This window comes from Oncorhynchus tshawytscha, linkage group LG08 (genome assembly GCF_018296145.1).
Source record: "Oncorhynchus tshawytscha isolate Ot180627B linkage group LG08, Otsh_v2.0, whole genome shotgun sequence".
NCBI lineage: Eukaryota > Metazoa > Chordata > Actinopteri > Salmoniformes > Salmonidae > Oncorhynchus > Oncorhynchus tshawytscha.
This window is the reverse complement of record NC_056436.1, coordinates 5,302,835-5,329,488: the sequence shown is the minus strand read 5'-3', so window position 1 is coordinate 5,329,488 and position 26,654 is coordinate 5,302,835. Positions and strand designations below refer to the sequence as shown.

Below are 26,654 nucleotides of genomic sequence, written 5' to 3'. Positions count from 1 at the left end.
TCTCTGTCCCTGCTCTCTGTCTCTGTCTCTATCCCTGCTCTCTGTCTCTGTCCCTGCTCTCTGTCCCTGTTATCTGTCCCTGCTCTCTGTCTCTGTCTTTATCCCTGCTCTCTGTCTCTGTCCCTGCTCTCTGTCTCTCTCTCTGTCTCTGTCTCTGCTGCTCTCTGTCCCTGCTCTCTGTGTCTGTCCCTGCTCTCTGTCCCTGCACTCTGTCCCTGTCTCTATCCCTGCTCTCTGTCTCTGTCCCTGCTCTCTGTCCCTGTTATCTGTCCCTGCTCTCTGTCTCTGTCTTTATCCCTGCTCTCTGTCTCTGTCCCTGCTCTCTGTCTCTGTCTCTGTCTCTGTCTCTATCCCTGCTCTCTGTCCCTGCTCTCTGTCCCTGCTCTCTGTCTCTATCCCTGCTCTCTGTCTCTGTCCCTGCTCTCTGTCTCTGTCTCTGTCTCTATCCCTACTCTCTGTCTCTGTCTCTGTCTCTATCCCTGCTCTCTGTCTCTGTCTCTATCCTGCTCTCTGTCTCTGTCTCTATCCCTGCTCTCTGTCTCTGTCCCTGCTCTCTGTCTCTGTCCCTGCTCTCTGTCTCTATCCCTGCTCTCTGTCTCTGTCCCTGCTCTCTGTCTCTGTCCCTGCTCTCTGTCTCTGTCTCTGTCCCTGCTCTCTGTCTCTATCCCTGCTCTCTGTCTCTGTCCCTGCTCTCTGTCTCTGTCCCTCTCTCTGTCTCTGTCTCTGTCCCTGCTCTCTGTCTCTATACCTGCTCTCTGTCTCTGTCTCTGTCCCTGCTCTCTGTCTCTGTCCCTGCTCTCTGTCTCTATCCCTGCTCTCTGTCTCTGTCCCTGCTCTCTGTCTCTGTCCCTGCTCTCTGTCTCTGTCCCTGCTCTCTGTCTCTGTCTCTGCTCTCTGTGTTTGTCCCTGCTCTCTGTGTCTGTCCCTGCTCTCTGTGTCTATCCCTGCTCTCTGTCTCTGCTCTCTGTGTCGGTCTCTGCTTTCTGTGTCTGTCCCTACTCTCTGTGTCTGTCCCTGCTCTCTGTCTCTATCCCTGCTCTCTGTGTCTGTCCCTGCTCTCTGTGTCTGTCCCTGCTCTCTATCCCAGCTCTCTATCCCTGCTCTCTGTCTCTGCTCTCTATCCCTGCTCTCTGTCTCTATCCCTGCTCTCTGTGTTTGTCCCTGCTCTCTGTGTCTGTCCCTGCTCTCTGTCTCTATCCCTGCTCTCTGTGTCTATCCCTGCTCTCTGTCTCTATCCCTGCTCTCTGTGTCTGTCCCTGCTCTCTGTGTCTGTCCCTGCTCTCTGTGTCTGTCCCTGCTCTCTGTCTCTGTCCCTGCTCTCTGTCTCTATCCCTTCTCTCTGTCTCTGTCCCTGCTCTCTGTCTCTATCCCTGCTCTCTGTGTCTGTCCCTGCTCTCTGTCTCTGTCCCTGCTCTCTGTGTCTGTCCCTGCTCTCTGTGTCTGTCCCTGCTCTCTAGCCCTGCTCTCTGTCCCTGCTCTCTGTCTCTATCCCTGCTCTCTGTCTCTATCCCTCTCTCTGTGTCTGTCCCTGCTCTCTATCCCTGTCTCTGTCCCTGCTCTCTGTCTCTATCCCTCTCTCTGTCTCTGTCCCTGCTCTCTGTCTCTATCCCTGCTTTCTGTGTCTGTCCCTGCTCTCTGTGTCTGTCCCTGCTCTCTATCCCTTCTCTCTGTGTCTGTCCCTGCTCTCTATCCCTGCTCTCTGTCCCTGCTCTCTGTCTCTATCCCTTCTCTCTGTCTCTGTCCCTGCTCTCTGTCTCTATCCCTGCTTTCTGTGTCTGTCCCTGTCTCTATCCCTTCTCTCTGTGTCTGTCCCTGCTCTCTATCCCTGCTCTCTGTCCCTGCTCTCTGTCTCTATCCCTTCTCTCTGTCTCTGTCCCTGCTCTCTGTCTCTATCCCTGCTCTCTGTGTCTGTCCCTGCTCTCTGTGTCTGTCCCTGCTCTCTGTGTCTATCCCTGCTCTCTCTGTGTCTGTCCCTGCTCTCTGTGTCTGTCCCTGCTCTCTGTCTCTATCCCTGCTCTCTGTGTCTGTCCCTACTCTATGTCTCTATCCCTGCTCTGTGTCTGTCCCTGCTCTCTGTCTCTATCCCTGCTTTCTGTGTCTGTCCCTGCTCTCTGTGTCTATCCCTACTCTCTGTGTCTGTCCCTGTCTCTATCCCTGCTCTCTGTCCCTGCTCTCTGTCTCTATCCCTGCTCTCTGTGTCTGTCCCTGCTCTCTGTCCCTGCTCTCTATCCCTGCTCTCTGTCTCTATCCCTGCTCTCTGTGTCTGTCCCTGCTCTCTATCCCTGTCTCTATCCCTACTCTCTGTCTCTATCCCTGCTTTCTGTGTCTGTCCCTGCTCTCTGTGTCTATCCCTACTCTCTGTGTCTGTCCCTGCTCTCTATCCCTTCTCTCTGTCTCTGTCCCTGCTCTCTGTCTCTATCCCTGCTCTCTGTGTCTGTCCCTACTCTCTGTGTCTGTCCCTGCTCTCTGTCCCTGCTCTCTGTGTCTGTCCCTGCTCTCTGTGTCTATCCCTGCTCTCTGTCCCTGCTCTCTGTGTCTGTCCCTGCTCTCTATCCCTCCTCTCTATCCCTGCTCTCTTTGTCTGTCCCTGAACTCTGTGTCTGTCCCTGCTCTCTGTCCCTGCTCTCTATCCCTGTCTCTGTCCCTGCTCTCTGTCCCTGTCTCTGTCCCTGCTCTCTGTGTCTGTCCCTGCTCTCTGTGTCTGTCCCTGCTCTCTGTCCCTGCTCTCTGTCCCTGCTCTCTGTCCCTGCTCTCTGTCCCTGCTCTCTGTCCCTGCTCTCTATCCCTGCTCTCTGTCTCTGTCCCTGCTCTCTGTCCCTGCTCTCTGTCCCTGCTCTCTGTCTCTGCTCTCTGTCCCTGCTCTCTGTCTCTGTCTCTATCCCTGCTCTCTGTCTCTGTCCCTGCTCTCTGTCTCTGTCCTCTGTCTCTGTCTCTATCCCTGCTTTCTGTCTCTATCCCTGCTCTCTGTCTCTGTCTCTATCTATCCCTGCTCTCTGTCTCTATCCCTGCTCTCTGTCTCTGTCTCTATCCCTGCTCTCTGTCTCTGTCCCTGCTCTCTGTCTCTGTCCCTGCTCTCTGTCTCTGTCCCTGCTCTCTGTCTCTGTCTCTGTCTCTGTCTCTATCCCTGTCTCTGTCCCTGCTCTCTGTCTCTGTCTCTGTCTCTGTCTCTATCCCTGCTCTCTGTCTCTGTCCCTGCTCTCTGTCTCTGCTCTCTGTCTCTATCCCTGCTCTCTGTCTCTGTCCCTGCTCTCTGTCTCTGCTCTCTGTCTCTATCCCTGCTCTCTGTCTCTGTTCCTGCTCTCTGTCTCTGTCTCTGTCTCTGTCCCTGCTCTCTGTCTCTGTCCCTGCTCTCTGTCTCTGCTCTCTGTCTCTGTCCCTGCTCTCTGTCTCTGTTCCTGCTTTCTGTCTCTGTCTCTATCCCTACTCTCTGTCTCTGTCTCTGTCTCTATCCCTGCTCTCTGTCTCTGTCTCTATACCTGCTCTCTGTCTCTGTCTCTATCCCTGCTCTCTGTCTCTGTCCCTGCTCTCTGTCTCTGTCTCTATCCCTGCTCTCTGTCTCTGTCCCTGCTCTCTGTCTCTGTCTCTGTCCCCGCTCTCTGTCTCTGTCTCTATCCCTGCTCTCTGTCTCTCTGTCTCTGTCTCTCCTCTCTGTCTCTGTCTCTATCCCTGCTCTCTGTCTCTGTCCCTGCTCTCTGTCTCTGTCTCTGTCCCTGCTCTCTGTCTCTATCCCTGCTCTCTGTCTCTGTCTCTGTCCCTGCTCTCTGTCCCTGTCTCCTGTCCCTGTCTCTCTGTCTCTGTCCCTCTCTCTCTGTCTCTATCCCTGTCTCTGTCCCTGCTCTCTGTCTCTGTCCCTGCTCTCTGTCTCTGTCTCTATCCCTGCTCTCTGTCTCTGTCCCTGCTCTCTGTCTCTGTCTCTGCTCTCTGTCTCTATCCCTGCTCTCTGTCTGTCCCTGCTCTCTGTCTCTGTCTCTGTCCCTGCTCTCTGTCTCTGTCTCTGTCCCTCTCTCTGTCTCTATCCCTGCTCTCTGTCTCTGTCTCCTGCTCTCTGTCTCTGTCCTGCTCTCTGTCTCTGTCTCTATCCCTGCTCTCTGTCTCTGTCTCTGTCTCTGTCCTGCTCTCTGTCTCTGTCTCTATCCCTGCTCTCTGTCTCTGTCCCTGTCTCTGTCTCTGTCCCTGCTCTCTGTCTCTGTCCCTGCTCTCTGTCTCTGTCTCTGTCTCTGTCCCTGCTCTCTGTGTCTGTCTCTGTCTCTGTCCCTGCTCTCTGTCTCTGTCCCCCTCTGTCTCTGTCTCTGTCCCTGCTCTCTGTCTCTGTCCCTGCTCTCTGTCTCTGTCCCTGCTCTCTGTCTGTCCCTGCTCTCTGTGTCTGTCCCTGTCTCTCTCTGTCTCTGTCTCTGTCCCTGCTCTCTGTCTCTGTCCCTGCTCTCTGTCTCTGTCCCTGCTCTCTGTGTCTGTCTCTGTCTCTGTCCCTGCTCTGTCTCTGTCTCTATCCCTGCTCTCTGTCTCTGTCCCTGCTCTCTGTCTCTGTCCCTGCTCTCTGTCTCTGTCCCTGCTCTCTGTGTCTGTCCCTGCTCTCTGTCTCTGTCCCTGCTCTCTGTCTCTGTCTCTGTCTCTGTCCCTGCTCTCTGTCCCTGCTCTCTGTCTCTGCTCTCTGTCCCTGCTCTCTGTCTCTGTCTCTGTCCCTGTCTCTGTCTCTGTCTCTGTCCCTCTCTCTCTGTCCCTGCTCTCTGTCTCTGTCTCTGTCCCTGCTCTCTGTCTCTGTCTCTGTCCCTGCTCTCTGTCTCTGTCTCTGCTCTCTGTCTCTGTCTCTGTCCCTGCTCTCTATCCCTCTCTCTGTCTCTGTCCCTGCTCTCTGTCTCTATCCCTGCTCTCTGTCTCTGTCCCTGCTCTCTGTGTCTGTCCCTGCTCTCTGTGTCTGTCCCTGCTCTCTGTCTGTCTCTATCCCTGCTCTCTGTGTCTGTCCCTGCTCTCTGTGTCTGTCCCTGCTCTGTGTCTGTCCCTGCTCTCTGTCTCTGTCCCTGCTCTCTGTCTCTGTCTCTGTCCCTGCTCTCTGTCTCTGTCCCTGCTCTCTGTCTCTGTCCCTGCTCTCTGTCTCTGTCCCTCTCTCTGTCTCTGTCCCTGCTCTCTGTGTCTGTCCCTGCTCTCTGTCTCTGTCCCTGCTCTCTGTCTCTGTCCCTCTCTCTGTCTCTGTCCCTGCTCTCTGTCTCTATCCCTGCTCTCTGTGTCTGTCCCTGCTCTCTGTGTCTGTCCCTGCTCTCTATCCCTGCTCTCTGTCCCTGCTCTCTGTCTCTATCCCTGCTCCCTGTCTCTATCCCTTCTCTCTGTCTCTGTCCCTGCTCTCTGTCTCTATCCCTGCTTTCTGTGTCTGTCCCTACTCTCTGTGTCTGTCCCTGCTCTCTATCCCTTCTCTCTGTCTCTGTCCCTGCTCTCTGTCTCTATCCCTGCTCTCTGTGTCTGTCCCTACTCTCTGTGTCTGTCCCTCCTCTCTATCCCTGCTCTCTTTGTCTGTCCCTGAACTCTGTGTCTGTCCCTGCTCTCTGTCCCTGCTCTCTATCCCTGCTCTCTGTCCCTGCTCTCTGTGTCTGTCCCTGCTCTCTGTGTCTGTCCCTGCTCTCTGTCCCTGCTCTCTATCCCTGCTCTCTGTCCCTGCTCTCTGTCTCTGCTCTCTGTCCCTGCTCTCTGTCCCTGTCTCTATCCCTGCTCTCTGTCTCTGTCCCTGCTCTCTGTCCCTGCTCTCTGTCCCTGTCTGCTCTCTGTCTCTGCTCTCTATCCCTGCTCTCTGTCTCTATCCCTGCTCTCTGTGTCTGTCCCAGCTCTCTGTGTCTGTCCCTGCTCTCTGTGTCTGTCCCTGCTCTCTGTCTCTGCTCTCTATCCCTGCTCTCTGTGTCTGTCCCTGCTCTGTGTCTGTCCCTGCTCTCTGTGTCTGTCCCTGCTCTCTGTCTCTATCCCTGCTCTCTGTGTCTGTCCCTGCTCTCTGTGTCTGTCCCTGCTCTCTGTCTCTGTCCCTGCTCTCTGTCTCTATCCCTTCTCTCTGTCTCTGTCCCTGCTCTCTGTCTCTATCCCTGCTCTCTGTGTCTGTCCCTGCTCTGTGTCTGTCCCTGCTCTCTATCCCTGCTCTCTGTCCCTGCTCTCTGTCTCTATCCCTGCTGTCTCTGTCTCTATCCCTTCTCTCTGTCTCTGTCCCTGCTCTCTGTCTCTATCCCTGCTTTCTGTGTCTGTCCCTACTCTCTGTGTCTGTCCCTGCTCTCTATCCCTTCTCTCTGTCTCTGTCCCTGCTCTCTGTCTCTATCCCTGCTCTCTGTGTCTGTCCCTACTCTCTGTGTCTGTCCCTGCTCTCTGTCCCTGCTCTCTGTGTCTGTCCCTGTCTCTGTGTCTGTCCCTGCTCTCTGTCCCTGCTCTCTATCCCTGCTCTCTGTCCCTGCTCTCTGTGTCTGTCCCTGCTCTCTATCCCTCCTCTCTATCCCTGCTCTCTTTGTCTGTCCCTGAACTCTGTGTCTGCTCTCTGTCCTGCTCTCTATCCCTGCTCTCTGTCCCTGCTCTCTGTGTCTGTCCCTGCTCTCTGTGTCTGTCCCTGCTCTCTGTCCCTGCTCTCTGTCCCTGCTCTCTGTCCCTGCTCTCTGTCTCTGCTCTCTGTCCCTGCTCTCTGTCCCTGCTCTCTATCCCTGCTCTCTGTCTCTGTCCCTGCTCTCTGTCCCTGTCTCTGTCCCTGTTATCTGTCCCTGCTCTCTGTCTCTGTCTCTGTCCCTGCTCTCTGTGTCTGTCCCTGCTCTCTGTCTCTGTCCTCTGTCTCTGTCTCTATCCCTGCTCTCTGTCTCTGTCTCTGTCTCTGTCTCTGCTCTCTGTCTCTATCCCTGCTCTCTGTCTCTGTCCCTGCTCTCTGTCTCTGTTCCTGCTCTCTGTCTCTGTCTCTGTCTCTGTCCCTACTCTCTGTCTCTGTCTCTGTCTCTATCCCTGCTCTCTGTCTCTGTCTCTATACCTGCTCTCTGTCTCTGTCTCTATCCCTGTCTCTGTCCCTGCTCTCTGTCTCTGTCCCTCTCTCTGTCTCTATCCCTGCTCTCTGTCTCTGTCCCTGCTCTCTGTCTCTGTCCCTGCTCTCTGTCTCTGTCTCTGTCCCTGCTCTCTGTCTCTATCCCTGCTCTCTGTCTCTGTCCCTGCTCTCTGTCTCTGTCCCTGCTCTCTGTCTCTGTCTCTGTCCCTGCTCTCTGTCTCTATACCTGTCTCTGTCTCTGTCTCTGTCCCTGCTCTCTGTCTCTGTCCCTGCTCTCTGTCTCTATCCCTGCTCTCTGTCTCTGTCCCTGTCTCTGTCTCTGTCCCTGTCTCTGTCTCTGTCCCTGCTCTCTGTGTCTGTCCTGCTCTCTGTCTCTGTCCCTGCTCTCTGTCTCTATCCCTGCTCTCTGTCTCTGCTCCTGTCTGTCTCTGCTCTCTGTGTTTGTCCCTGCTCTCTGTGTCTGTCCCTGCTCTCTGTCTCTATCCCTGCTCTCTGTGTCTGTCCCTGCTCTCTGTGTCTGTCCCTGCTCTCTGTCCCAGCTCTCTCTGTCCCTGTCTCTGTCTCTGTCTCTGTCCCTGTCTCTGTCTCTATCCCTGCTCTCTGTGTCTGTCCCTGCTCTCTGTGTCTGTCCCTGCTCTCTGTCTCTATCCCTGCTCTCTGTGTCTATCCCTGCTCTCTGTCTCTATCCCTGCTCTCTGTGTCTGTCCCTGCTCTCTGTGTCTGTCCCTCTCTCTGTCTCTGTCCCTGTCTCTGTCTCTCCCTGTCTCTCTGTCTCTGTCCCTGCTCTCTGTCTCTGTCCCTGCTCTCTGTGTCTGTCCCTGCTCTCTGTGTCTGTCCCTGCTCTCTGTCTCTGTCCCTGTCCTGTCTCTGTCTCTGTCCCTGCTCTCTGTCTCTATCCCTGCTCTCTGTCTCTATCCCTGCTCTCTGTGTCTGTCCCTGCTCTCTATCCCTGCTCTCTGTCCCTGTCCTCTCTGTCTCTATCCCTTCTCTCTGTCTCTGTCCCTGCTCTCTGTCTCTATCCCTGCTTTCTGTGTCTGTCCCTGCTCTCTGTGTCTGTCCCTGCTCTCTGTCCCTCTCTCTGTCTCTGTCTCTCTGTCCCTGTCTGTCTATCCCTGCTCTCTGTCTCTATCCCTGCTCTCTGTCTCTGTCCCTGCTCTCTGTCTCTGTCCCTGCTTTCTGTCTCTGTCCCTCTTGTCTCTGTCTCTATCCCTGCTCTGTGTCTGTCCCTGCTCTCTGTCCCTGCTCTCTCCCTGTCTCTGTCTCTATCCCTGCTCTCTGTCTCTGTCCTGCTCTCTGTCTCTGTCCCTGCTCTCTGTGTCTGTCCCTGTCTCTGTGTCTGTCCCTGCTCTCTGTGTCTATCCCTGCTCTCTGTGTCTGTCCCTGCTCTCTGTGTCTGTCCCTGCTCTCTGTCTCTATCCCTGCTCTCTGTGTCTGTCCCTGCTCTCTGTCTCTATCCCTGCTCTCTGTCTCTGTCCCTGCTCTCTGTCTCTATCCCTGCTCTCTGTGTCTGTCCCTGCTCTCTGTGTCTGTCCCTACTCTCTGTCTCTGTCCCTGCTCTCTATCCCTGTCTCTGTCCCTGTCTCTGTCTCTATCCCTGCTCTCTGTGTCTGTCCCTGCTCTCTGTCTCTATCCCTCTCTGTCTCTGTCCCTGCTCTCTGTGTCTATCCCTGCTCTCTGTGTCTGTCCCTGCTCTCTATCCCTGCTCTCTGTCTCTGTCCCTGCTCTCTGTCTCTATCCCTGCTCTCTGTCTCTGTCTCTCTGTGTCTGTCCCTGCTCTCTGTCCCTGCTCTCTGTGTCTGTCCCTGCTCTCTCTGTCCTGTCTATCCCTGCTCTCTGTCCCTGCTCTCTGTGTCTGTCCCTGTCTCTATCCCTCCTCTCTATCCCTGCTCTCTTTGTCTGTCCCTGAACTCTGTGTCTGTCCCTGCTCTCTGTCCCTGTCTCTATCCCTGCTCTCTGTCCCTGCTCTCTGTCCCTGCTCTCTGTCCCTGCTCTCTGTGTCTGTCCCTGCTCTCTGTGTCTGTCCCTGCTCTCTGTCCCTGCTCTCTGTCCCTGTCTCTGTCCCTGCTCTCTGTCTCTCTCTGTCCCTGCTCTCTGTCTCTGTCTCTATCCCTGCTCTCTGTCTCTGTCCCTGCTCTCTGTCCCTGCTCTCTGTCCCTGCTCTCTGTCTCTGCTCTCTGTCCCTGCTCTCTGTCTCTGTCTCTATCCCTGCTCTCTGTCTCTGTCCCTGCTCTCTGTCTCTGTCCCTGTCTCTGTCTCTATCCCTGCTTTCTGTCTCTATCCCTGCTCTCTGTCTCTGTCTCTATCCCTGCTCTCTGTCTCTATCCCTGCTCTCTGTCTCTGTCTCTATCCCTGCTCTCTGTCTCTATCCCTGCTCTCTGTCTCTGTCCCTGCTCTCTGTCTCTGTCCCTGCTGTCTGTCTCTGTCTCTCTCTGTCTCTGTCTCTGTCTCTGTCTCTGTCTCTGTCTCTATCCCTGCTCTCTGTCTCTATCTCTGTTTCTATCCTCTGTCTCTGTCCCTCTCTCTGTCTCTGTCTGTCTCTGTCTCTAGTCCCTGCTCTCTGTCTCTGTCCCTGCTCTCTGTCTCTGTCTCTGTCTCTGTCCCTACTCTCTGTCTCTGTTCCTGTCTCTGTCTCTGTCTCTGTCCCTGTCCCTGTCTCTGTCTCTGTCCCTGCTCTCTGTCTCTGCTCTCTGTCTCTGTCTCTGTCTCTGTTCCTGTCTCTGTCTCTGTCTCTATCCCTACTCTCTGTCTCTGTCTCTGTCTCTATCCCTGCTCTCTGTCTCTGTCTCTATACCTGCTCTCTGTCTCTGTCTCTATCCCTGCTCTCTGTCTCTGTCCCTGTCTCTGTCTCTGTCTCTATCCCTGCTCTCTGTCTCTGTCCCTGTCTCTGTCTCTGTCTCTGCTATCCCTATCTCTGTCTCTGTCTCTGTCTCTATCCCTGTCTCTGTCTCTCTATCCCTCTCTCTGTCTCTGTCTCTGTCCCTGCTCTCTGTCTCTATCCCTGCTCTCTGTCTCTGTCTCTGTCCCTGTCTCTGTCTCTGTCCCTGTCCTCTGTCTCTGTCTCTATCCCTGCTCTCTGTCTCTGTCCCTGCTCTCTGTCTCTGTCCCTGCTCTTTCTCTGTCTCTATCCCTGCTCTCTGTCTCTGTCTCTATCCCTGCTCTCTGTCTCTGTCTCTATCCCTGCTCTCTGTCTCTGTCTCTGTCCCTGCTCTCTGTCTCTATCCCTGCTCCTGTCTCTGTCTCTGTCCCTGTCTCTGTCTATCCCTGCTCTCTGTCTCTGTCTCTATCCCTCTGCTCTCTGTCTAGTGTGTCTCTATCCCTGCTGTCTCTGTCTCTATCCCTGTCTCTGTCTCTATCCCTGATTGTCTGTCTCTGTCTCTGTCCCTGCTCTACTGTCTCTATAACTGTCTCTGTCTCTTATACCTATCTCTGAACTGTCTCTTTCTCTCTGTCCCTGTCTCTGTCTCTGTCTCTATCCCTGTCTCTGTCTCTATCCCTGCTAGTCTGTCTCTGTCTCTATCCCTGCTCTCTGTCTCTATCCCTGCTATCTGTCTCTGTCCCTGCTCTCTCTGTCTCTATCCCTGCTCTCTGTCTCTATCCCTGCTCTCTGTCTCTGTCTCTATCCCTGCTCTCTGTCTCTCTCCCTGCTCTCTGTCTCTGTCCCTGCTCTCTTTCTTTGTCTCTATCCCTGCTCTCTGTCTTTGTCTCTGTCCTTGCTCTTTGTCTCTGTTTCTATCCCTGCTCTGTGTCTATCTCTGTCTCTCTCCCTGCTCTCTGTCTCTCTCTGTCTCTGTCCCCAGTCCCAGCTCCAGCTCCTACAGGACATACTCTGTCTAATACTGACCTCTTCTGTCCTCCGAAGGAAGTGCAGCAAAATAGTGTGGTTTCCTTGGGGGGTGCATCCCAATAATATCTCCTTTCTCCTGAAGTGTACACTCGTTCCCTGCACTCGTTCCCCTCCACAGATCTAAATGCATTGTATTGGTGCAGAAAAGGGCTTGAGGGGTTTTCCACAGTTTTTCTTATACCAGGTATATTTCCTTTGAAATTAGCAAAGGGAAGTGAACAAGTGCACACTTTGGGAGGAAGGAGAGATCATTTGGGACGAAGCCCTGGTGGTTAATTAACAACCTCTGTGTCTGATGTTAGTGTCCCAGAGGTAGTCAGGGTCCTCAGAACTCTCTCTCTCATTCTGACTCAGCACGGCAACAGCACGGTAACAGCACGGCAACATGGCTCACCGTCGCTTTGAGGGCAAAGAGCACGCAGCCTCCTACCTGAGGTACAGGGTGTCCCCCCCACAGGAACTGATCGCAGAGATACTGGCATTTCTGGAGAATATGGTAGGGGCCTGTGTGTGTGTGTGTGTGTGTGTGTGTGTGTGTGTGTGTGTGTGTGTGTGTGTGTGTGTGTGTGTGTGTGTGTGTGTGTGTGTGTGTGTGTGTCCGTGCAGGGAATGTAGTTTGCCCCTAGATCCTTGCCCATGTTCGAATGATTTTTGTGAACAAAAATGGTTCACAATTGTGTAAGCCCAAACCGATCTAATCGTATGTATTTGGCTGCTATAATTGTGCCTATCTGGATTTATTAGCGTAATGTGTTTTTTCACAAACTGTATACCGCTGATATAATGCTGATATAACGGTGATATAATGCTGATATAATATATAACGGTGATATGCTGCTGATATAACGGTGATATAACGCTGATATACTGCTGATATAACGGTGATATAACTGCTGATATAACGGTGATATGCTGCTGATATAACGCTGATATGCTGCTGATATAACGGTGATATAACGCTGATATACTGCTGATATAACGGTGATATACCGCTGATATACTGCTGATATAACGCTGATATAACGCTGATATAACGCTGATATACTGCTGATATAACGGTGATATACTGCTGATATAACGCTGATATAACGCTGATATAACGCTGATGTACTGCTGATATAACGGTGATATACTGCTGATATACTGCTGATATAACGCTGATATAACGCTGATATAACGCTGATATACCGCTGACTTCCGATGTTATTGTCACTTCAGAAAGGAAGGCCGTTCGACCTTGCCGTGGACGTAGGCTGTGGCTCGGGACAGGGGACACTCCTACTGGCCCCTCACTTTACCCAGGTGATTGGGACAGACATCAGCCCCGCCCAGCTGGAGTTGGCTCTGGCCAATAGCAGCGCCCCAAATATCTTCTACAGGTAAGAAGGGGGAGGGGCACGCAGGATAGTGGGCGGGAATTGCTTTGATCAAGGTCTCGTCCAAGGTCATACTTTAATAAGTGAAGTGTTGTATGTATTGTGATGTGTTATATGTCTGTCAGGAAGGTTGGTACTGTTGGCAGACAACAGTGTCTATTGGACTATAAAGTATTCATTAATTCCTTCATATTTAGATGTAATTATCCTGTTTTTTGATACCATACCCCATTGAAACATCCCTGTAGTTTGAACTAGTAACATAATTAACTCGGACACGTTGAGGTCCAAATGTCACCAGTTAAACATCCCAAATGTGTAACCCTTTCGTCAGCATGCAGACATTGTCTCACATCTCCCATAACCCCACAGGCAGTGTCCTGCAGAGGAGTTACCGTTCGCTGACGGCGGGGCAGACTTGGTGACCTCCATGACCGCGGCCCACTGGTTCCACCGTCCACGGTTCCTCCAGGAGGCAGACAGGCTGCTGAAGCCCAGAGGGTGTCTGGCCCTCATCAGTTATACCCTGGACATGGACCTGGAGTACGGACAACACTCCCACACTCTGACTGACATCTGTCATCAGGTCAGATAACAACTGATTTAATTGATTGATTTAATTGATAAGATCATTACAAATAGTAGGCTGCTCCAGATGGAGACAACATCACATACAATGAACTGACCAACTGACTATGTACAGGAGTCCCACTATCTCAGTGTTAAATGAACCAGTTTAACACTGAATAATTGGGACTCATATGTACTCTGTGAAGGTTTAAATGTAACACTCTCTGAGTTCAATGTACCCTGGGATCTGGCCTTCTATGAGGTGTGTACACTGGGATCTGGCCTTCTATGAGGTGTGTACACTGGGATCTGGCCTTCTATGAAGTGTGTACCCTGGGATCTGGCCTTCTATGAAGTGTGTACACTGGGATCTGGCCTTCTATGAAGTGTGTACCCTGGGATCTGGCCTTCTATGAAGTGTGTACACTGGGATCTGGCCTTCTATGAAGTGTGTACCCTGGGATCTGGCCTTCTATGAAGTGTGTACCCTGGGATCTGGCCTTCTATGAAGTGTGTACCCTGGGATCTGGCCTTCTATGAAGTGTGTACACTGGGATCTGGCCTTCTATGAAGTGTGTACACTGGGATCTGGCCTTCTATGAAGTGTGTACCCTGGGATCTGGCCTTCTATGAAGTGTGTACACTGGGATCTGGCCTTCTATGAAGTGTGTACACTGGGATCTGGCCTTCTATGAAGTGTGTACACTGGGATCTGGCCTTCTATGAAGTGTGTACCCTGGGATCTGGACTTCTATGAAGTGTGTACCCTGGGATCTGGCCTTCTATGAAGTGTGTACACTGGGATCTGGCCTTCTATGAGGTGTGTACCCTGGGATCTGGCCTTCTATGAGGTGTGTACCCTGGGATCTGGCCTTCTATGAAGTGTGTACCCTGGGATCTGGCCTTCTATGAAGTGTGTACCCTGGGATCTGGCCTTCTATGAAGTGTGTACCCTGGGATCTGGCCTTCTATGAAGTGTGTACCCTGGGATCTGGCCTTCTATGAAGTGTGTACCCTGGGATCTGGCCTTCTATGAAGTGTGTACCCTGGGATCTGGCCTTCTATGAAGTGTGTACACTGGGATCTGGCCTTCTATGAAGTGTGTACACTGGGATCTGGCCTTCTATGAAGTGTGTACACTGGGATCTGGCCTTCTATGAAGTGTGTACACTGGGATCTGGCCTTCTATGAAGTGTGTACACTGGGATCTGGCCTTCTATGAAGTGTGTACACTGGGATCTGGCCTTCTATGAAGTGTGTACCCTGGGATCTGGCCTTCTATGAAGTGTGCACACTGGGATCTGGCCTTCTATGAAGTGTGTACCCTGGGATCTGGCCTTCTATGAAGTGTGTACACTGGGATCTGGCCTTCTATGAAGTGTGTACCCTGGGATCTGGCCTTCTATGAAGTGTGTACCCTGGGATCTGGCCTTCTATGAAGTGTGCACACTGGGATCTGGCCTTCTATGAAGTGTGCACACTGTGTGACTTCAGAGTGAGGAAACAACGGGAAAGTAATTCAGAGTACGAAAACAACAGGAAAATAATACTACCTTATTCATGTCCCCCTCCAGTTCTACAAGAACCTGCTGCCATTTCGCAGTGCCCACATAGGTACTACCACGGTCCCTCTCTACAAACAGATGTATGACTCATGCCCGTACCCAGACAAAGAGTGGTGAGTGCTGCTGAAAAGCCACGGTATCCAGACTGCTACTGTATATCTGGCTCTGTGTCTACTGTATATCTGGCTCTGTGTCTACTGTATATCTGGCTCTGTGTCTACTGTATATCTGGCTCTGTGTCTACTGTATATCTGGCTCTGTGTCTACTGTATATCTGTCTCTGTGTCTACTGTATATCTGTCTCTGTGTCTACTGTATATCTGTCTCTGTGTCTACTGTATATCTGGCTCTGTGTCTACTGTATATCTGGCTCTGTGTCTACTGTATATCTGGCTCTGTGTCTACTGTATATCTGTCTCTGTGTCTACTGTATATCTGTCTCTGTGTCTACTGTATATCTGTCTCTGTGTCTACTGTATATCTGTCTCTGTGTCTACTGTATATCTGTCTCTGTGTCTACTGTATATCTGTCTCTGTGTCTACTGTATATCTGTCTCTGTGTGTATATCTACTGTCTACTGTATATCTGTCTCTGTGTCTACTGTATATCTGTCTCTGTGTCTACTGTATATCTGTCTCTGTGTCTACTGTATATCTGTCTCTGTGTCTACTGTATATCTGTCTCTGTGTCTACTGTATATCTGTCTCTGTGTCTACTGTATATCTGTCTCTGTGTCTACTGTATATCTGTCTCTGTGTCTACTGTATATCTGTCTCTGTGTCTACTGTATATCTGTCTCTGTGTCTACTGTGTATCTGTCTCTGTGTCTACTGTATATCTGTCTCTGTGTCTACTGTATATCTGTCTCTGTGTCTACTGTATATCTGTCTCTGTGTCTACTGTATATCTGTCTCTGTGTCTACTGTATATCTGTCTCTGTGTCTACTGTATATCTGTCTCTGTGTCTACTGTATATCTGTCTCTGTGTCTACTGTATATCTGTCTCTGTGTCTACTGTATATCTGTCTCTGTGTCTACTGTATATCTGTCTCTGTGTCTACTGTATATCTGGGCTCTGTGTCTACTGTATATCTGTCTCTGTGTCTACTGTATATCTGTCTCTGTGTCTACTGTATATCTGTCTCTGTGTCTACTGTATATCTGTCTCTGTGTCTACTGTATATCTGTATATCTCTGTGTCTACTGTATATCTGGTCTCTGTGTCTACTGTATATCTGTCTCTGTGTCTACTGTATATCTGTCTCTGTGTCTACTGTATATCTGTCTCTGTGTCTACTGTATATCTGTCTCTGTGTCTACTGTATATCTGTCTCTGTGTCTACTGTATATCTGTCTCTGTGTCTACTGTATATCTGTCTCTGTGTCTACTGTATATCTGTCTACTCTGTGTCTACTGTATATCTGTCTCTGTGTCTACTGTATATCTGTCTCTGTGTCTACTGTATATCTGTCTCTGTGTCTACTGTATATCTGTCTCTGTGTCTACTGTATATCTGCTCTGTGTCTACTGTATATCTGTCTCTGTGTCTACTGTATATCTGTCTCTGTGTCTACTGTATATCTGTCTCTGTGTCTACTGTATATCTGTCTCTGTGTCTACTGTATATCTGTCTCTGTGTCTACTGTATATCTGTCTCTGTGTCTACTGTATATCTGTCTCTGTGTCTACTGTATATCTGTCTCTGTGTCTACTGTATATCTGTCTCTGTGTCTACTACTGTGTCTATATCTGTCTCTGTGTCTACTGTATATCTGTCTCTGTGTCTACTGTATATCTGTCTCTGTGTCTACTGTATATCTGTCTCTGTGTCTACTGTATATCTGTCTCTGTGTCTACTGTATATCTGTCTCTGTGTCTACTGTATATCTGTCTCTGTGTCTACTGTATATCTGTCTCTGTGTCTACTGTATATCTGTCTCTGTGTCTACTGTATATCTGTCTCTGTGTCTACTGTATATCTGTCTCTGTGTCTACTGTCTGTCTCTGTGTCTACTGTATATCTGTCTCTGTGTCTACTGTATATCTGTCTCTGTGTCTACTGTATATCTGTCTCTGTGTCTACTGTATATCTGTCTCTGTGTCTACTGTATATATCTGTCTCTGTGTCTACTGTATATCTGTCTCTGTGTCTACTGTACTGTATATCTGTCTCTGTGTCTACTGTATATCTGTCTCTGTGTCTACTGTATATCTGCTCTGTGTCTACTGTATATCTGTCTCTGTGTCTACTGTATATCTGTCTCTGTGTCTACTGTATATCTGTCTCTGTGTCTACTGTATATCTGGGCTCTGTGTCTACTGTATATCTGGCTCTGTGTCTACTGTATATCTGTCTCTGTGTCTACTGTATATCTGTCTCTGTGTCTACTGTATATCTGTCTCTGTGTCTACTGTATATCTGTCTCTGTGTCTACTGTATATCTGTCTCTGTGTCTACTGTATATCTGTCTCTGTGTCTACTGTATATCTGGCTCTGTGTCTACTGTATATCTCTGTCTCTGTATATCTGTCTCTACTGTATATCTGTCTCTGTGTCTACTGTATATCTGTCTCTGTGTCTACTGTATATCTGTCTCTGTGTCTACTGTATATCTGGTCTACTGTATATCTGGTCTGTGTCTACTGTATATCTGTCTCTGTGTCTACTGTATATCTGTCTCTGTGTCTACTGTATATCTGTCTCTGTGTCTACTGTATATCTGTCTCTGTGTCTACTGTCTGTCTCTGTGTCTACTGTATATCTGTCTCTGTGTCTACTGTATATCTGTCTCTGTGTCTACTGTATATCTGGCTCTGTGTCTACTGTATATCTGGCTCTGTGTCTACTGTATATCTGTCTCTGTGTCTACTGTATATCTGTCTCTGTGTCTACTGTATATCTGTCTCTGTGTCTACTGTATATCTGGCTCTGTGTCTACTGTATATCTGTCTCTGTGTCTACTGTATATCTGTCTCTGTGTCTACTGTATATCTGTCTCTGTGTCTACTGTATATCTGTCTCTGTGTCTACTGTATATCTGTCTCTGTGTCTACTGTATATCTGTCTCTGTGTCTACTGTATATCTGGCTGTATATCTGTGTCTACTGTATATCTGTCTCTGTGTCTACTGTATATCTGTCTCTGTGTCTACTGTATATCTGTCTACTGTGTCTACTGTATATCTGTCTGTGTCTACTGTGTCTACTGTATATCTGTCTCTGTGTCTACTGTATATCTGGTCTACTGTATATCTGTGTCTACTGTATATCTGTCTCTGTGTCTACTGTATATCTGTCTCTGTGTCTACTGTATATCTGTCTCTGTGTCTACTGTATATCTGTCTCTGTGTCTACTGTATATCTGTCTCTGTGTCTACTGTATATCTGGCTGTGTCTACTGTATATCTGGCTCTGTGTCTACTGTATATCTGTCTCTGTGTCTACTGTGTATCTGTCTCTGTGTCTACTGTATATCTGTCTACTGTATATCTGTCTCTGTGTCTACTGTATATCTGGGCTCTGTGTCTACTGTATATCTGGCTCTGTGTCTACTGTATATCTGTCTCTGTGTCTACTGTATATCTGTCTCTGTGTCTACTGTATATCTGTCTCTGTGTCTACTGTATATCTGTCTCTGTGTCTACTGTATATCTGTGTCTCTGTGTCTACTGTATATCTGTCTCTGTGTCTACTGTATATCTGGCTCTGTGTCTACTGTATATCTGTCTCTGTGTCTACTGTATATCTGTCTCTGTGTCTACTGTATATCTGTCTCTGTGTCTACTGTATATCTGTCTCTGTGTCTACTGTATATCTGGCTGTGTCTACTGCTGTATATCTGTCTCTGTGTCTACTGTGTCTACTGTATATCTGTCTCTGTGTCTACTGTATATCTGTCTCTGTGTCTACTGTATATCTGTCTCTGTGTCTACTGTATATCTGTCTCTGTGTCTACTGTATATCTGTGTCTCTGTGTCTACTGTATATCTGTCTCTGTGTCTACTGTATATCTGTCTCTGTGTCTACTGTATATCTGGGCTCTGTGTCTACTGTATATCTGGCTCTGTGTCTACTGTATATCTGTCTCTGTGTCTACTGTATATCTGTCTCTGTGTCTACTGTATATCTGTCTCTGTGTCTACTGTATATCTGTCTCTGTGTCTACTGTATATCTGTCTCTGTCTCTGTGTCTACTGTATATCTGTCTCTGTGTCTACTGTATATCTGGCTCTGTGTCTACTGTATATCTGTCTCTGTGTCTACTGTATATCTGTCTCTGTGTCTACTGTATATATCTGTCTCTGTGTCTACTGTATATCTGTCTCTGTCTACTGTATATCTGTCTCTGTGTCTACTGTATATCTCTGTCTACTGTATATCTGTGTCTACTGTATATCTGTCTCTGTGTCTACTGTATATCTGTCTCTGTGTCTACTGTATATCTGTCTCTGTGTCTACTGTATATCTGTCTCTGTGTCTACTGTATATCTGTCTCTGTGTCTACTGTATATCTGTCTCTGTGTCTACTGTATATCTGTCTCTGTGTCTACTGTATATCTGTCTCTGTGTCTACTGTATATCTGGCTCTGTGTCTACTGTATATCTGTCTCTGTGTCTACTGTATATCTGTCTCTGTGTCTACTGTATATCTGTCTCTGTGTCTACTGTGTATCTGTCTCTGTGTCTACTGTATATCTGTCTCTGTGTCTACTGTATATCTGGCTCTGTGTCTACTGTATATCTGGCTCTGTGTCTACTGTATATCTGTCTCTGTGTCTACTGTATATCTGTCTCTGTGTCTACTGTATATCTGTCTCTGTGTCTACTGTATATCTGTCTCTGTGTCTACTGTATATCTGTCTCTGTGTCTACTGTATATCTGTCTCTGTATATCTGTCTCTGTGTCTCTACTGTATATCTGTCTCTGTGTCTACTGTATATCTGTCTCTGTGTCTACTGTATATCTGTCTCTGTGTCTACTGTATATCTGTCTCTGTGTCTACTGTATATCTGTCTCTGTGTCTACTGTATATCTGTCTCTGTGTCTACTGTATATCTGTCTCTGTGTCTACTGTATATCTGTCTCTGTGTCTACTGTATATCTGTCTCTGTGTCTACTGTATATCTGTCTCTGTGTCTACTGTATATCTGTCTCTGTGTCTACTGTATATCTGTCTCTGTGTCTACTGTATATCTGTCTCTGTGTCTACTGTATATCTGTCTCTGTGTCTACTGTATATCTGTCTCTGTGTCTACTCTATCTGTCTCTGTGTCTACTGTATGTCTCTGTGTCTACTGTATATCTGTCTCTGTGTCTACTGTATATCTGTCTCTGTGTCTACTGTATATCTGGCTCTGTGTCTACTGTATATCTGTCTCTGTGTCTACTGTATATCTGTCTCTGTGTCTACTGTATATCTGTCTCTGTGTCTACTGTATATCTGTCTCTGTGTCTACTGTATATCTGTCTCTGTGTCTACTGTATATCTGTCTCTGTGTCTACTGTATATCTGTCTCTGTGTCTACTGTATATCTGTCTCTGTGTCTACTGTATATCTGTCTCTGTGTCTACTGTATATCTGTCTCTGTGTCTACTGTATGTATATCTGGCTCTGTGTCTACTGTATATCTGTCTCTGTGTCTACTGTATATCTGTCTCTGTGTCTACTGTATATCTGGCTCTGTGTCTACTGTATATCTGTCTCTGTGTCTACTGTATATCTGTCTCTGTGTCTACTGTATATCTGGCTCTGTGTCTACTGTATATCTGTCTCTGTGTCTACTGTATATCTGTCTCTGTGTCTACTGTATATACTGTATATCTGTCTCTGTGTCTACTGTATATCTGTCTCTGTGTCTACTGTATATCTGTCTCTGTGTCTACTGTATATCTGTCTCTGTGTCTACTGTATATCTGTCTCTGTGTCTACTGTATATCTGTCTCTGTGTCTACTGTATATCTGTCTCTGTGTCTACTGTATATCTGTCTGTGTCTGTGTATATCTGTCTCTGTGTCTACTATATCTGTCTCTGTGTCTACTGTATATCTGTCTCTGTGTCTACTGTCTACTGTATATCTGTCTCTGTGTCTACTGTATATCTGTCTCTGTGTCTACTGTATATCTGTCTCTGTGTCTACTGTATATCTGTCTCTGTGTCTACTGTATATCTGTCTCTGTGTCTACTGTATATCTGTCTCTCTGTGTCTACTGTATATCTGTCTGTCTCTGTGTCTACTGTATATCTGTCTCTGTGTCTACTGTATATCTGTCTCTGTGTCTACTGTATATCTGTCTCTTGTCTACTGTATATCTGTCTCTGTGTCTACTGTATATCTGTCTCTGTGTCTACTATCTGTCTCTGTGTCTACTGTATATCTGTCTCTGTGTCTACTGTATATCTGTCTCTGTGTCTACTGTATATCTGTCTCTGTGTCTACTGTATATCTGTCTCTGTGTCTACTGTATATCTGTCTCTGTGTCTACTGTATATCTGTCTCTGTGTCTACTGTATATCTGTCTCTGTGTCTACTGTATATCTGTCTCTGTGTCTACTGTATATCTGTCTCTGTGTCTACTGTATATCTGTCTCTGTGTCTACTGTATATCTGTCTCTGTGTCTACTGTATATCTGTCTCTGTGTCTACTGTATATCTGTCTCTGTGTCTACTGTATATCTGTCTCTGTGTCTACTGTATATCTGTCTCTGTGTCTACTGTATATCTGTCTCTGTGTCTACTGTATATCTGTCTCTGTGTCTACTGTATATCTGTCTCTGTGTCTACTGTATATCTGTCTCTGTGTCTACTGTATATCTGTCTCTGTGTCTACTGTATATCTGTCTCTGTGTCTACTGTATATCTGGCTCTGTGTCTACTGTATATCTGTCTCTGTGTCTACTGTATATCTGTCTCTGTGTCTACTGTATATCTGTCTCTGTGTCTACTGTATATCTGTCTCTGTGTCTACTGTATATCTGTCTCTGTGTCTACTGTATATCTGTCTCTGTGTCTACTGTGTATCTGTCTCTGTGTCTACTGTGGACACAGTGCCTTCGGAAAGTATTCAAACCCCTTGACTTGTTCCACATTTTGTTACGTTGCAGCCTTATTCTAAAATGGATTAAATACATGAAAATTCCTCATCAATCTACACACAATACCCCACAATGACGAAGCGAAAACAATTTTTTAGACATTTTTTGCAAATCTTTACATGAGTTTTCACACCATTTGCTATGATATTGAGCTCAGGTGCATCCTGTTTAATTGATCATCCTTCAGATGTTTCTGCAACTCGACTGGAATCCACCTGTGGTCATTTTGATTTGAACATGATTAGGAAAGGCACACACCTGTCTATATAAGGTCCTATAGTTGACAGTGCAAGTCAGAGCAAAAACAAAGCCATGAGGTTGAAGGAATTGTCAGTAGAGTTCCGAGACAGGATTGTGTCAAGGCACAGATCTGGGGGAGGGTACCAAAAAATGTCTGCAGCATTGAAGGTCCCCAAGAACACAGTGGCCTCCATCATTCTTAAATGATGAACCATCCACTCTTCATAGAGCTGACCGCCTCGCCAAACTGAGCAATCGGGGGAGAAGGGTCTTGGTCAGGGAGATGACCAAGAACCCAATGGTCACTCTGACAGAGCTCTAGAGTTCCTCTGTGGAGATGGGAGAACCTTCCAGAAGGGCAACCATCTCTGCAGAACTATACCAATCAAGCCTTTATGGTAGAGTGGCCAGATGGAAGCCACTCCTCATTAAAAGGCCCATGGGGCTCCTGAGTGGCACAGCAGTCTAAGGCACTGCATCTCAGTGCTAGAGGAATCACTACAGACCCTGGTTTGAATCCAGGCTGTATCACATCCGGCTTTGATTGGGAGTCCCATAGGGCGGCTCAGAATTGGCCCAGCGTTGTCCAGGTTTGGCCGGGGTAGGCTGTTATTGTAAATAAGAATTTGCTCTTAACTGACTTGCCTAGTTAAATAATAGGTTCAATTAAAAATAAGAATAATATGACAGCCCACTTGGCATTTATTTGCCAAAATGCACCTAAAGACGCTCAGACTATGAGAAACAACACTCTCTGTTCTGATGAAACCAAGATTGAACTCTTTGGCCTGAATGCCAAGCGTCACGTCTGGAGGAAACCTGGCACCATCCCTGCGGTGAAAGCAAGGTGGTGGCAGTATCATGCTGTTTGGATGTTTTTCAGTGACAGGGACTAGGAGACTAGTCAGGATCGAGGGAAAGATGAACAGAAAAAACCTGCTCAGACTTGGGCGAAGGTTCACCTTCCAACAGGACAAAGACCCTAAGCAAACAGTCAAGACAATGCTGGAGTGGCTTCAGGACAAGTCTCTGAATATCCTTGAGCGGCCCAGCCATAGCCCGGACCTGAACCCGATCATACAGTTCTGGAGAGATCTGAAAATAGCTGTGCAGCAACGCTCACCATCCAACCTGACAGAGCTTGAGAGGATCTGCAGAGAAGAATGGGAGAAACTCCCCAAATACAGGTGTGCCAAGCTTGTAGCGTCATACCCAAGAAGACTCAATCGCTTCCAAAGGTGCTTCAACAAAGTCCTGACTAAAGGGTCTGAATATATATTTAAAAAATCTATTTTAGAGTAAGGTTGTAATTGAATAAAATGTGTAGGGGTCAAGGGGTCGGAATACTTTACGATTGCCCTGAATATTAGTATACTAGCATACCATCGCCTAGCCTAGCGTAGCGTAGCATAGCCTGGTCTAGAGTATCATAGAATAGCATAGCTTAGCCTAGCATAGAATAGCCTGGCCTAGCTTAGCATAAAATAATATTCTGATTTTGTTCAGTGTTTTTGTGTTGCTCTTTCCAGGCATGAGTGTCTGCGGATGAGGAGACCGATGCCTCTGAGTGGCTACATCGGCATGGTGGAGACCTTCTCTAGCTATCGGGCGTTTCTGAAGCAGGATCCAGTGGAAGCCCACAGGTTCTCCCAGGACTTCAGGAACAGGTGAGCTTCAGCATACAGGTGCTCAAAATGATTTGCAGGCTGGAATTAAATTGAATGTGCCTTTAGCAATGTTTACACCATGTTTATTTTTGTAAACTACTGTCTGCACAATTCTATTACAATTATGAACACTGGAAGCAACTATCTACGAGGGGAGACTTATCTGCTTATAGGTTTATATATATAAACATTTGAACACAATTCCAGAAATAGTGCAGTGCAGGTTGGTTTGAAATGAGTTGAATTTCTCATCTCTGAGAAAATCTCAGTGAGCTGATGACCATTTTCTTTGACTGTCACTCACTCTGTTCCACTCCTCCTCTTCTGGCCGAGGTTGCTGTCTGAGATGGGGGAGTCGAATCCAGACACAGAGATCACAGTGGTGGTGAAGTATTTCTACTGGCTGGCCTGCAAACCTGCTGCAGCCTGATCTGGGGCAAAGACGCAGCAAACCCCACAGACCCGTCTCTTCCCTTGATGTTTTCTGTTGCATCTAATGGCAAAATGACAACTAAAAGAGGGGTTACACATTACAACAAATAAGACCACATGTTACATACAACTTAAATCATTAGTCCATCAAAGTCAAAATGAAAAGTGAACCCACATGAACTCCAATACCACCTAAAGAAAATGTTTTACGATGTTTCAGAATAGTCTGGATACCCGATGAGCTCAACCATTTCTTGTTTTATAAAGAAACAGCTTGTTAAAATACAATTGTCTTCTCTGGTTTACTATAAAGTTAACTGTAACTGGTAATTACAGTGGTTTGCGTTCTGAACACACAGTCCAATGTCTCCAGCCTCTTGCGTATGCGCTCACACATGCTCCCTCTGTGTCCCTCTGAGTGTTGAGGCTGGTGTGTGTGTGTGCATGTGTTTTCAGAGGAGTAGGACTGAGATCCTGCCTGGCAGGAGTCAGTCTCTGACAGTAGTGACGTCTCCCCATCTGAAATGCCATATGGTGCCCCTAGTGGTAGAATAAAGTAATACTTTCCCATAGCCCCATCTCATGGCCCGAATTCAATTCATAACCACAACTCATAGTCCCAACTCATAGCCCCAACTCATAGCTCCACCTCATAGCCCCACCTCATAGTCCCAACTCATAGCCCCAACTCATAGCCCCAACTCATAGCTCCACCTCATAGCCCCACCTCATAGCCACAACTCATAGTCCCACCTCAGTCCCAACTCATAGTCCCACTTTATAGTCCCACCTCATAGCCCCAACTCACAGTCCCAACTCATAGTCCCAACTCATAGTCCCACCTTATAGCCCCAACTCGTGGTCCCACTTTATAGTCCCACTTTATAGTCCCACTTTATAGTCCCACCTTATAGCCCCAACTCATAGTCCCCCATAGCCCCCTCATAGCCCCAGACCCCTCATACTCATCCCACCTAGTCCCACCTATAGCCCCATAGCCCCCTCATAGCCCCACCTCATAGCCCCCTCCCCACCTCATAGCCCCACCTCATAGCCCCACCTCATAGCCCCACCTCATAGTCCCACCTCATAGCCCCACCTCATAGCCCCACCTCATAGCCCCCCACCTCATAGCCCCAACTCATAGTCCCACACCTCATAGCCCCAACTCAACCTCATAGACCCAACTCATAGCCCCACAAGTCCCACCTCATATCCCCAACTCATAGCCCCAACTCATAGCCCCACCTCATAGCCCCAACTCATAGCCCCAACTCATAGACCCACCTCATAGCCCCAACTCATAGCCCCACCTCATAGCCCCAACTCATAGCCCCAACATAGCCCCAACTCATAGCCACAACATAGACCTCAACTCATAGCCACAACATAGACCCAACTAGCCACAACATAGACCCAACTCATAGCCCAACATAGTCCCAACTCATAGCCACAGACCCAACTCATAGCCACAACATAGCCCCCCAACTCATAGCCACAACATAGACCCAACTCTTAGCATAGTCCCACCTCATAGCCCAACATAGGCCCCCCAAACTCTTAGCCACAACATAGGCCCAACTCTTAGCCAGCCCCAACAACTCATATAGCCCAACTCTTAGCCAGCCCCAACATAGTCCCACCTCATAGCCCCCTCAACTCTTAGCCCAACATAGCCCAACTCATAGCCCCAACATAGGCCCAACTCATAGCCACACCTCATAGGCCCAACTCTTAGCCCCAACATAGCCCAACTCATAGTCCCACCTCATAGCCCCAACTCATAGCCCACAACATAGGCCCAACTCATAGCCACTCATAGCCCCAACTCAACATAGGCCCAACTCTTAGCCACAACATAGGCAACATAGACCCAACTCTTAGCCACAACATAGGCCCAACTCACTCATAGCCCCAACTCATAGCCCCAACATAGCCCCAACATAGACCCAACTCATAGCCTCATAGCCAACTCATAGCCCCAACTCATAGCCACAACAACCCAACTCATAGCCCCAACTCATAGCCACAACAACACTCCAACATACACTCATAGCCACAACATAGACCCAACTCATAGCCACAACATAGCACCAACTCATAGCCCAAACTCATAGCCACCTGGGTATACCTGACCCACTAAACTCTGACTCCAGGCCTTAACATGAAAGCATTCATCAAGCCTTCTCTGAAGAAGCTTCCCTGAGACTACAGGGGTGTATTCATTAGTGCACACCGTAGACAAACTTTTAGTTCAGGTTTTTCCCTCCCGGTTTGGGCCTGTTTGCTCATTCCTATTGAATACACCCCAGGTCCTTTATCTCAGTTCTGTTTCTCCTCTTCAGATGTAATGTCAGATGCCCACCCACTCTCTAAGGACTAGAGTTACTTTAACTTAGTGTTACCGGGCTATTAGTCTCTGCCTGTGGCTGTCTGGGACTAGTGTCTGGGACAAGTGTCTGGGACTAGTGTCTGGGACCACCTTAATGATCATATAGATGGATTAAATGGATACATAAATAAATATAGGACCAAACACACATCACGACAAGAGAGACACAACACTACATAAAGAGAGACCTAAGACAACAGCATAGCAAGGCAGCAACACATGACAACACAGCATGGTAGCAACACAACACTACATAAAGAGAGACCTAAGACAACAGCATAGCAAGGCAGCAACACATGACAACACAGCATAGTAGAAACACAACACTACATAAAGAGAGACCTAAGACAACAGCATAGCAAGGCAGCAACACATGACAACACAGCATGGTAGCAAAACCACATGACAACAACATGGCAGCTGCACAACATGGTAGCAGCACAAAACATGGTACAAACATTATTGGGCACAGACAACAGCACAAAG

The 26,654-nt window shown here is 48.2% G+C and overlaps 1 protein-coding gene across 1 annotated transcript; it reads left to right on the top strand.

Moving 5' to 3' along the window:
* The first annotated feature begins 11,024 nt into the window (after nucleotides 1–11,024).
* On the top strand, nucleotides 11,025–24,670 carry si:ch211-93g23.2 (uncharacterized protein LOC100005086 homolog). The gene is made up of 6 exons (XM_042325105.1): nucleotides 11,025–11,325; nucleotides 12,048–12,208; nucleotides 12,578–12,791; nucleotides 14,350–14,453; nucleotides 23,207–23,344; nucleotides 23,678–24,670. The coding sequence occupies exons 1-6, from the start codon at nucleotides 11,215–11,217 to the stop codon at nucleotides 23,772–23,774; spliced, it is 825 nt and encodes a 274-aa protein (XP_042181039.1). The 5' UTR covers nucleotides 11,025–11,214; the 3' UTR covers nucleotides 23,775–24,670.
* Nucleotides 24,671–26,654: the final 1,984 nt, after the last annotated feature.

Excerpts from the sequence above, each read along its gene's own strand:
- si:ch211-93g23.2 (XM_042325105.1), top strand. The coding sequence starts at position 11,215 with ATGGCTCACCGTCGCTTTGAGGGCAAAGAGCACGCAGCCTCCTACCTG. Across the intron at positions 12,209-12,577 it reads GCCCCAAATATCTTCTACAG|GCAGTGTCCTGCAGAGGAGT; the intron begins GTAAGAAGGGGG and ends ATAACCCCACAG. Across the intron at positions 14,454-23,206 it reads CCGTACCCAGACAAAGAGTG|GCATGAGTGTCTGCGGATGA; the intron begins GTGAGTGCTGCT and ends TGCTCTTTCCAG.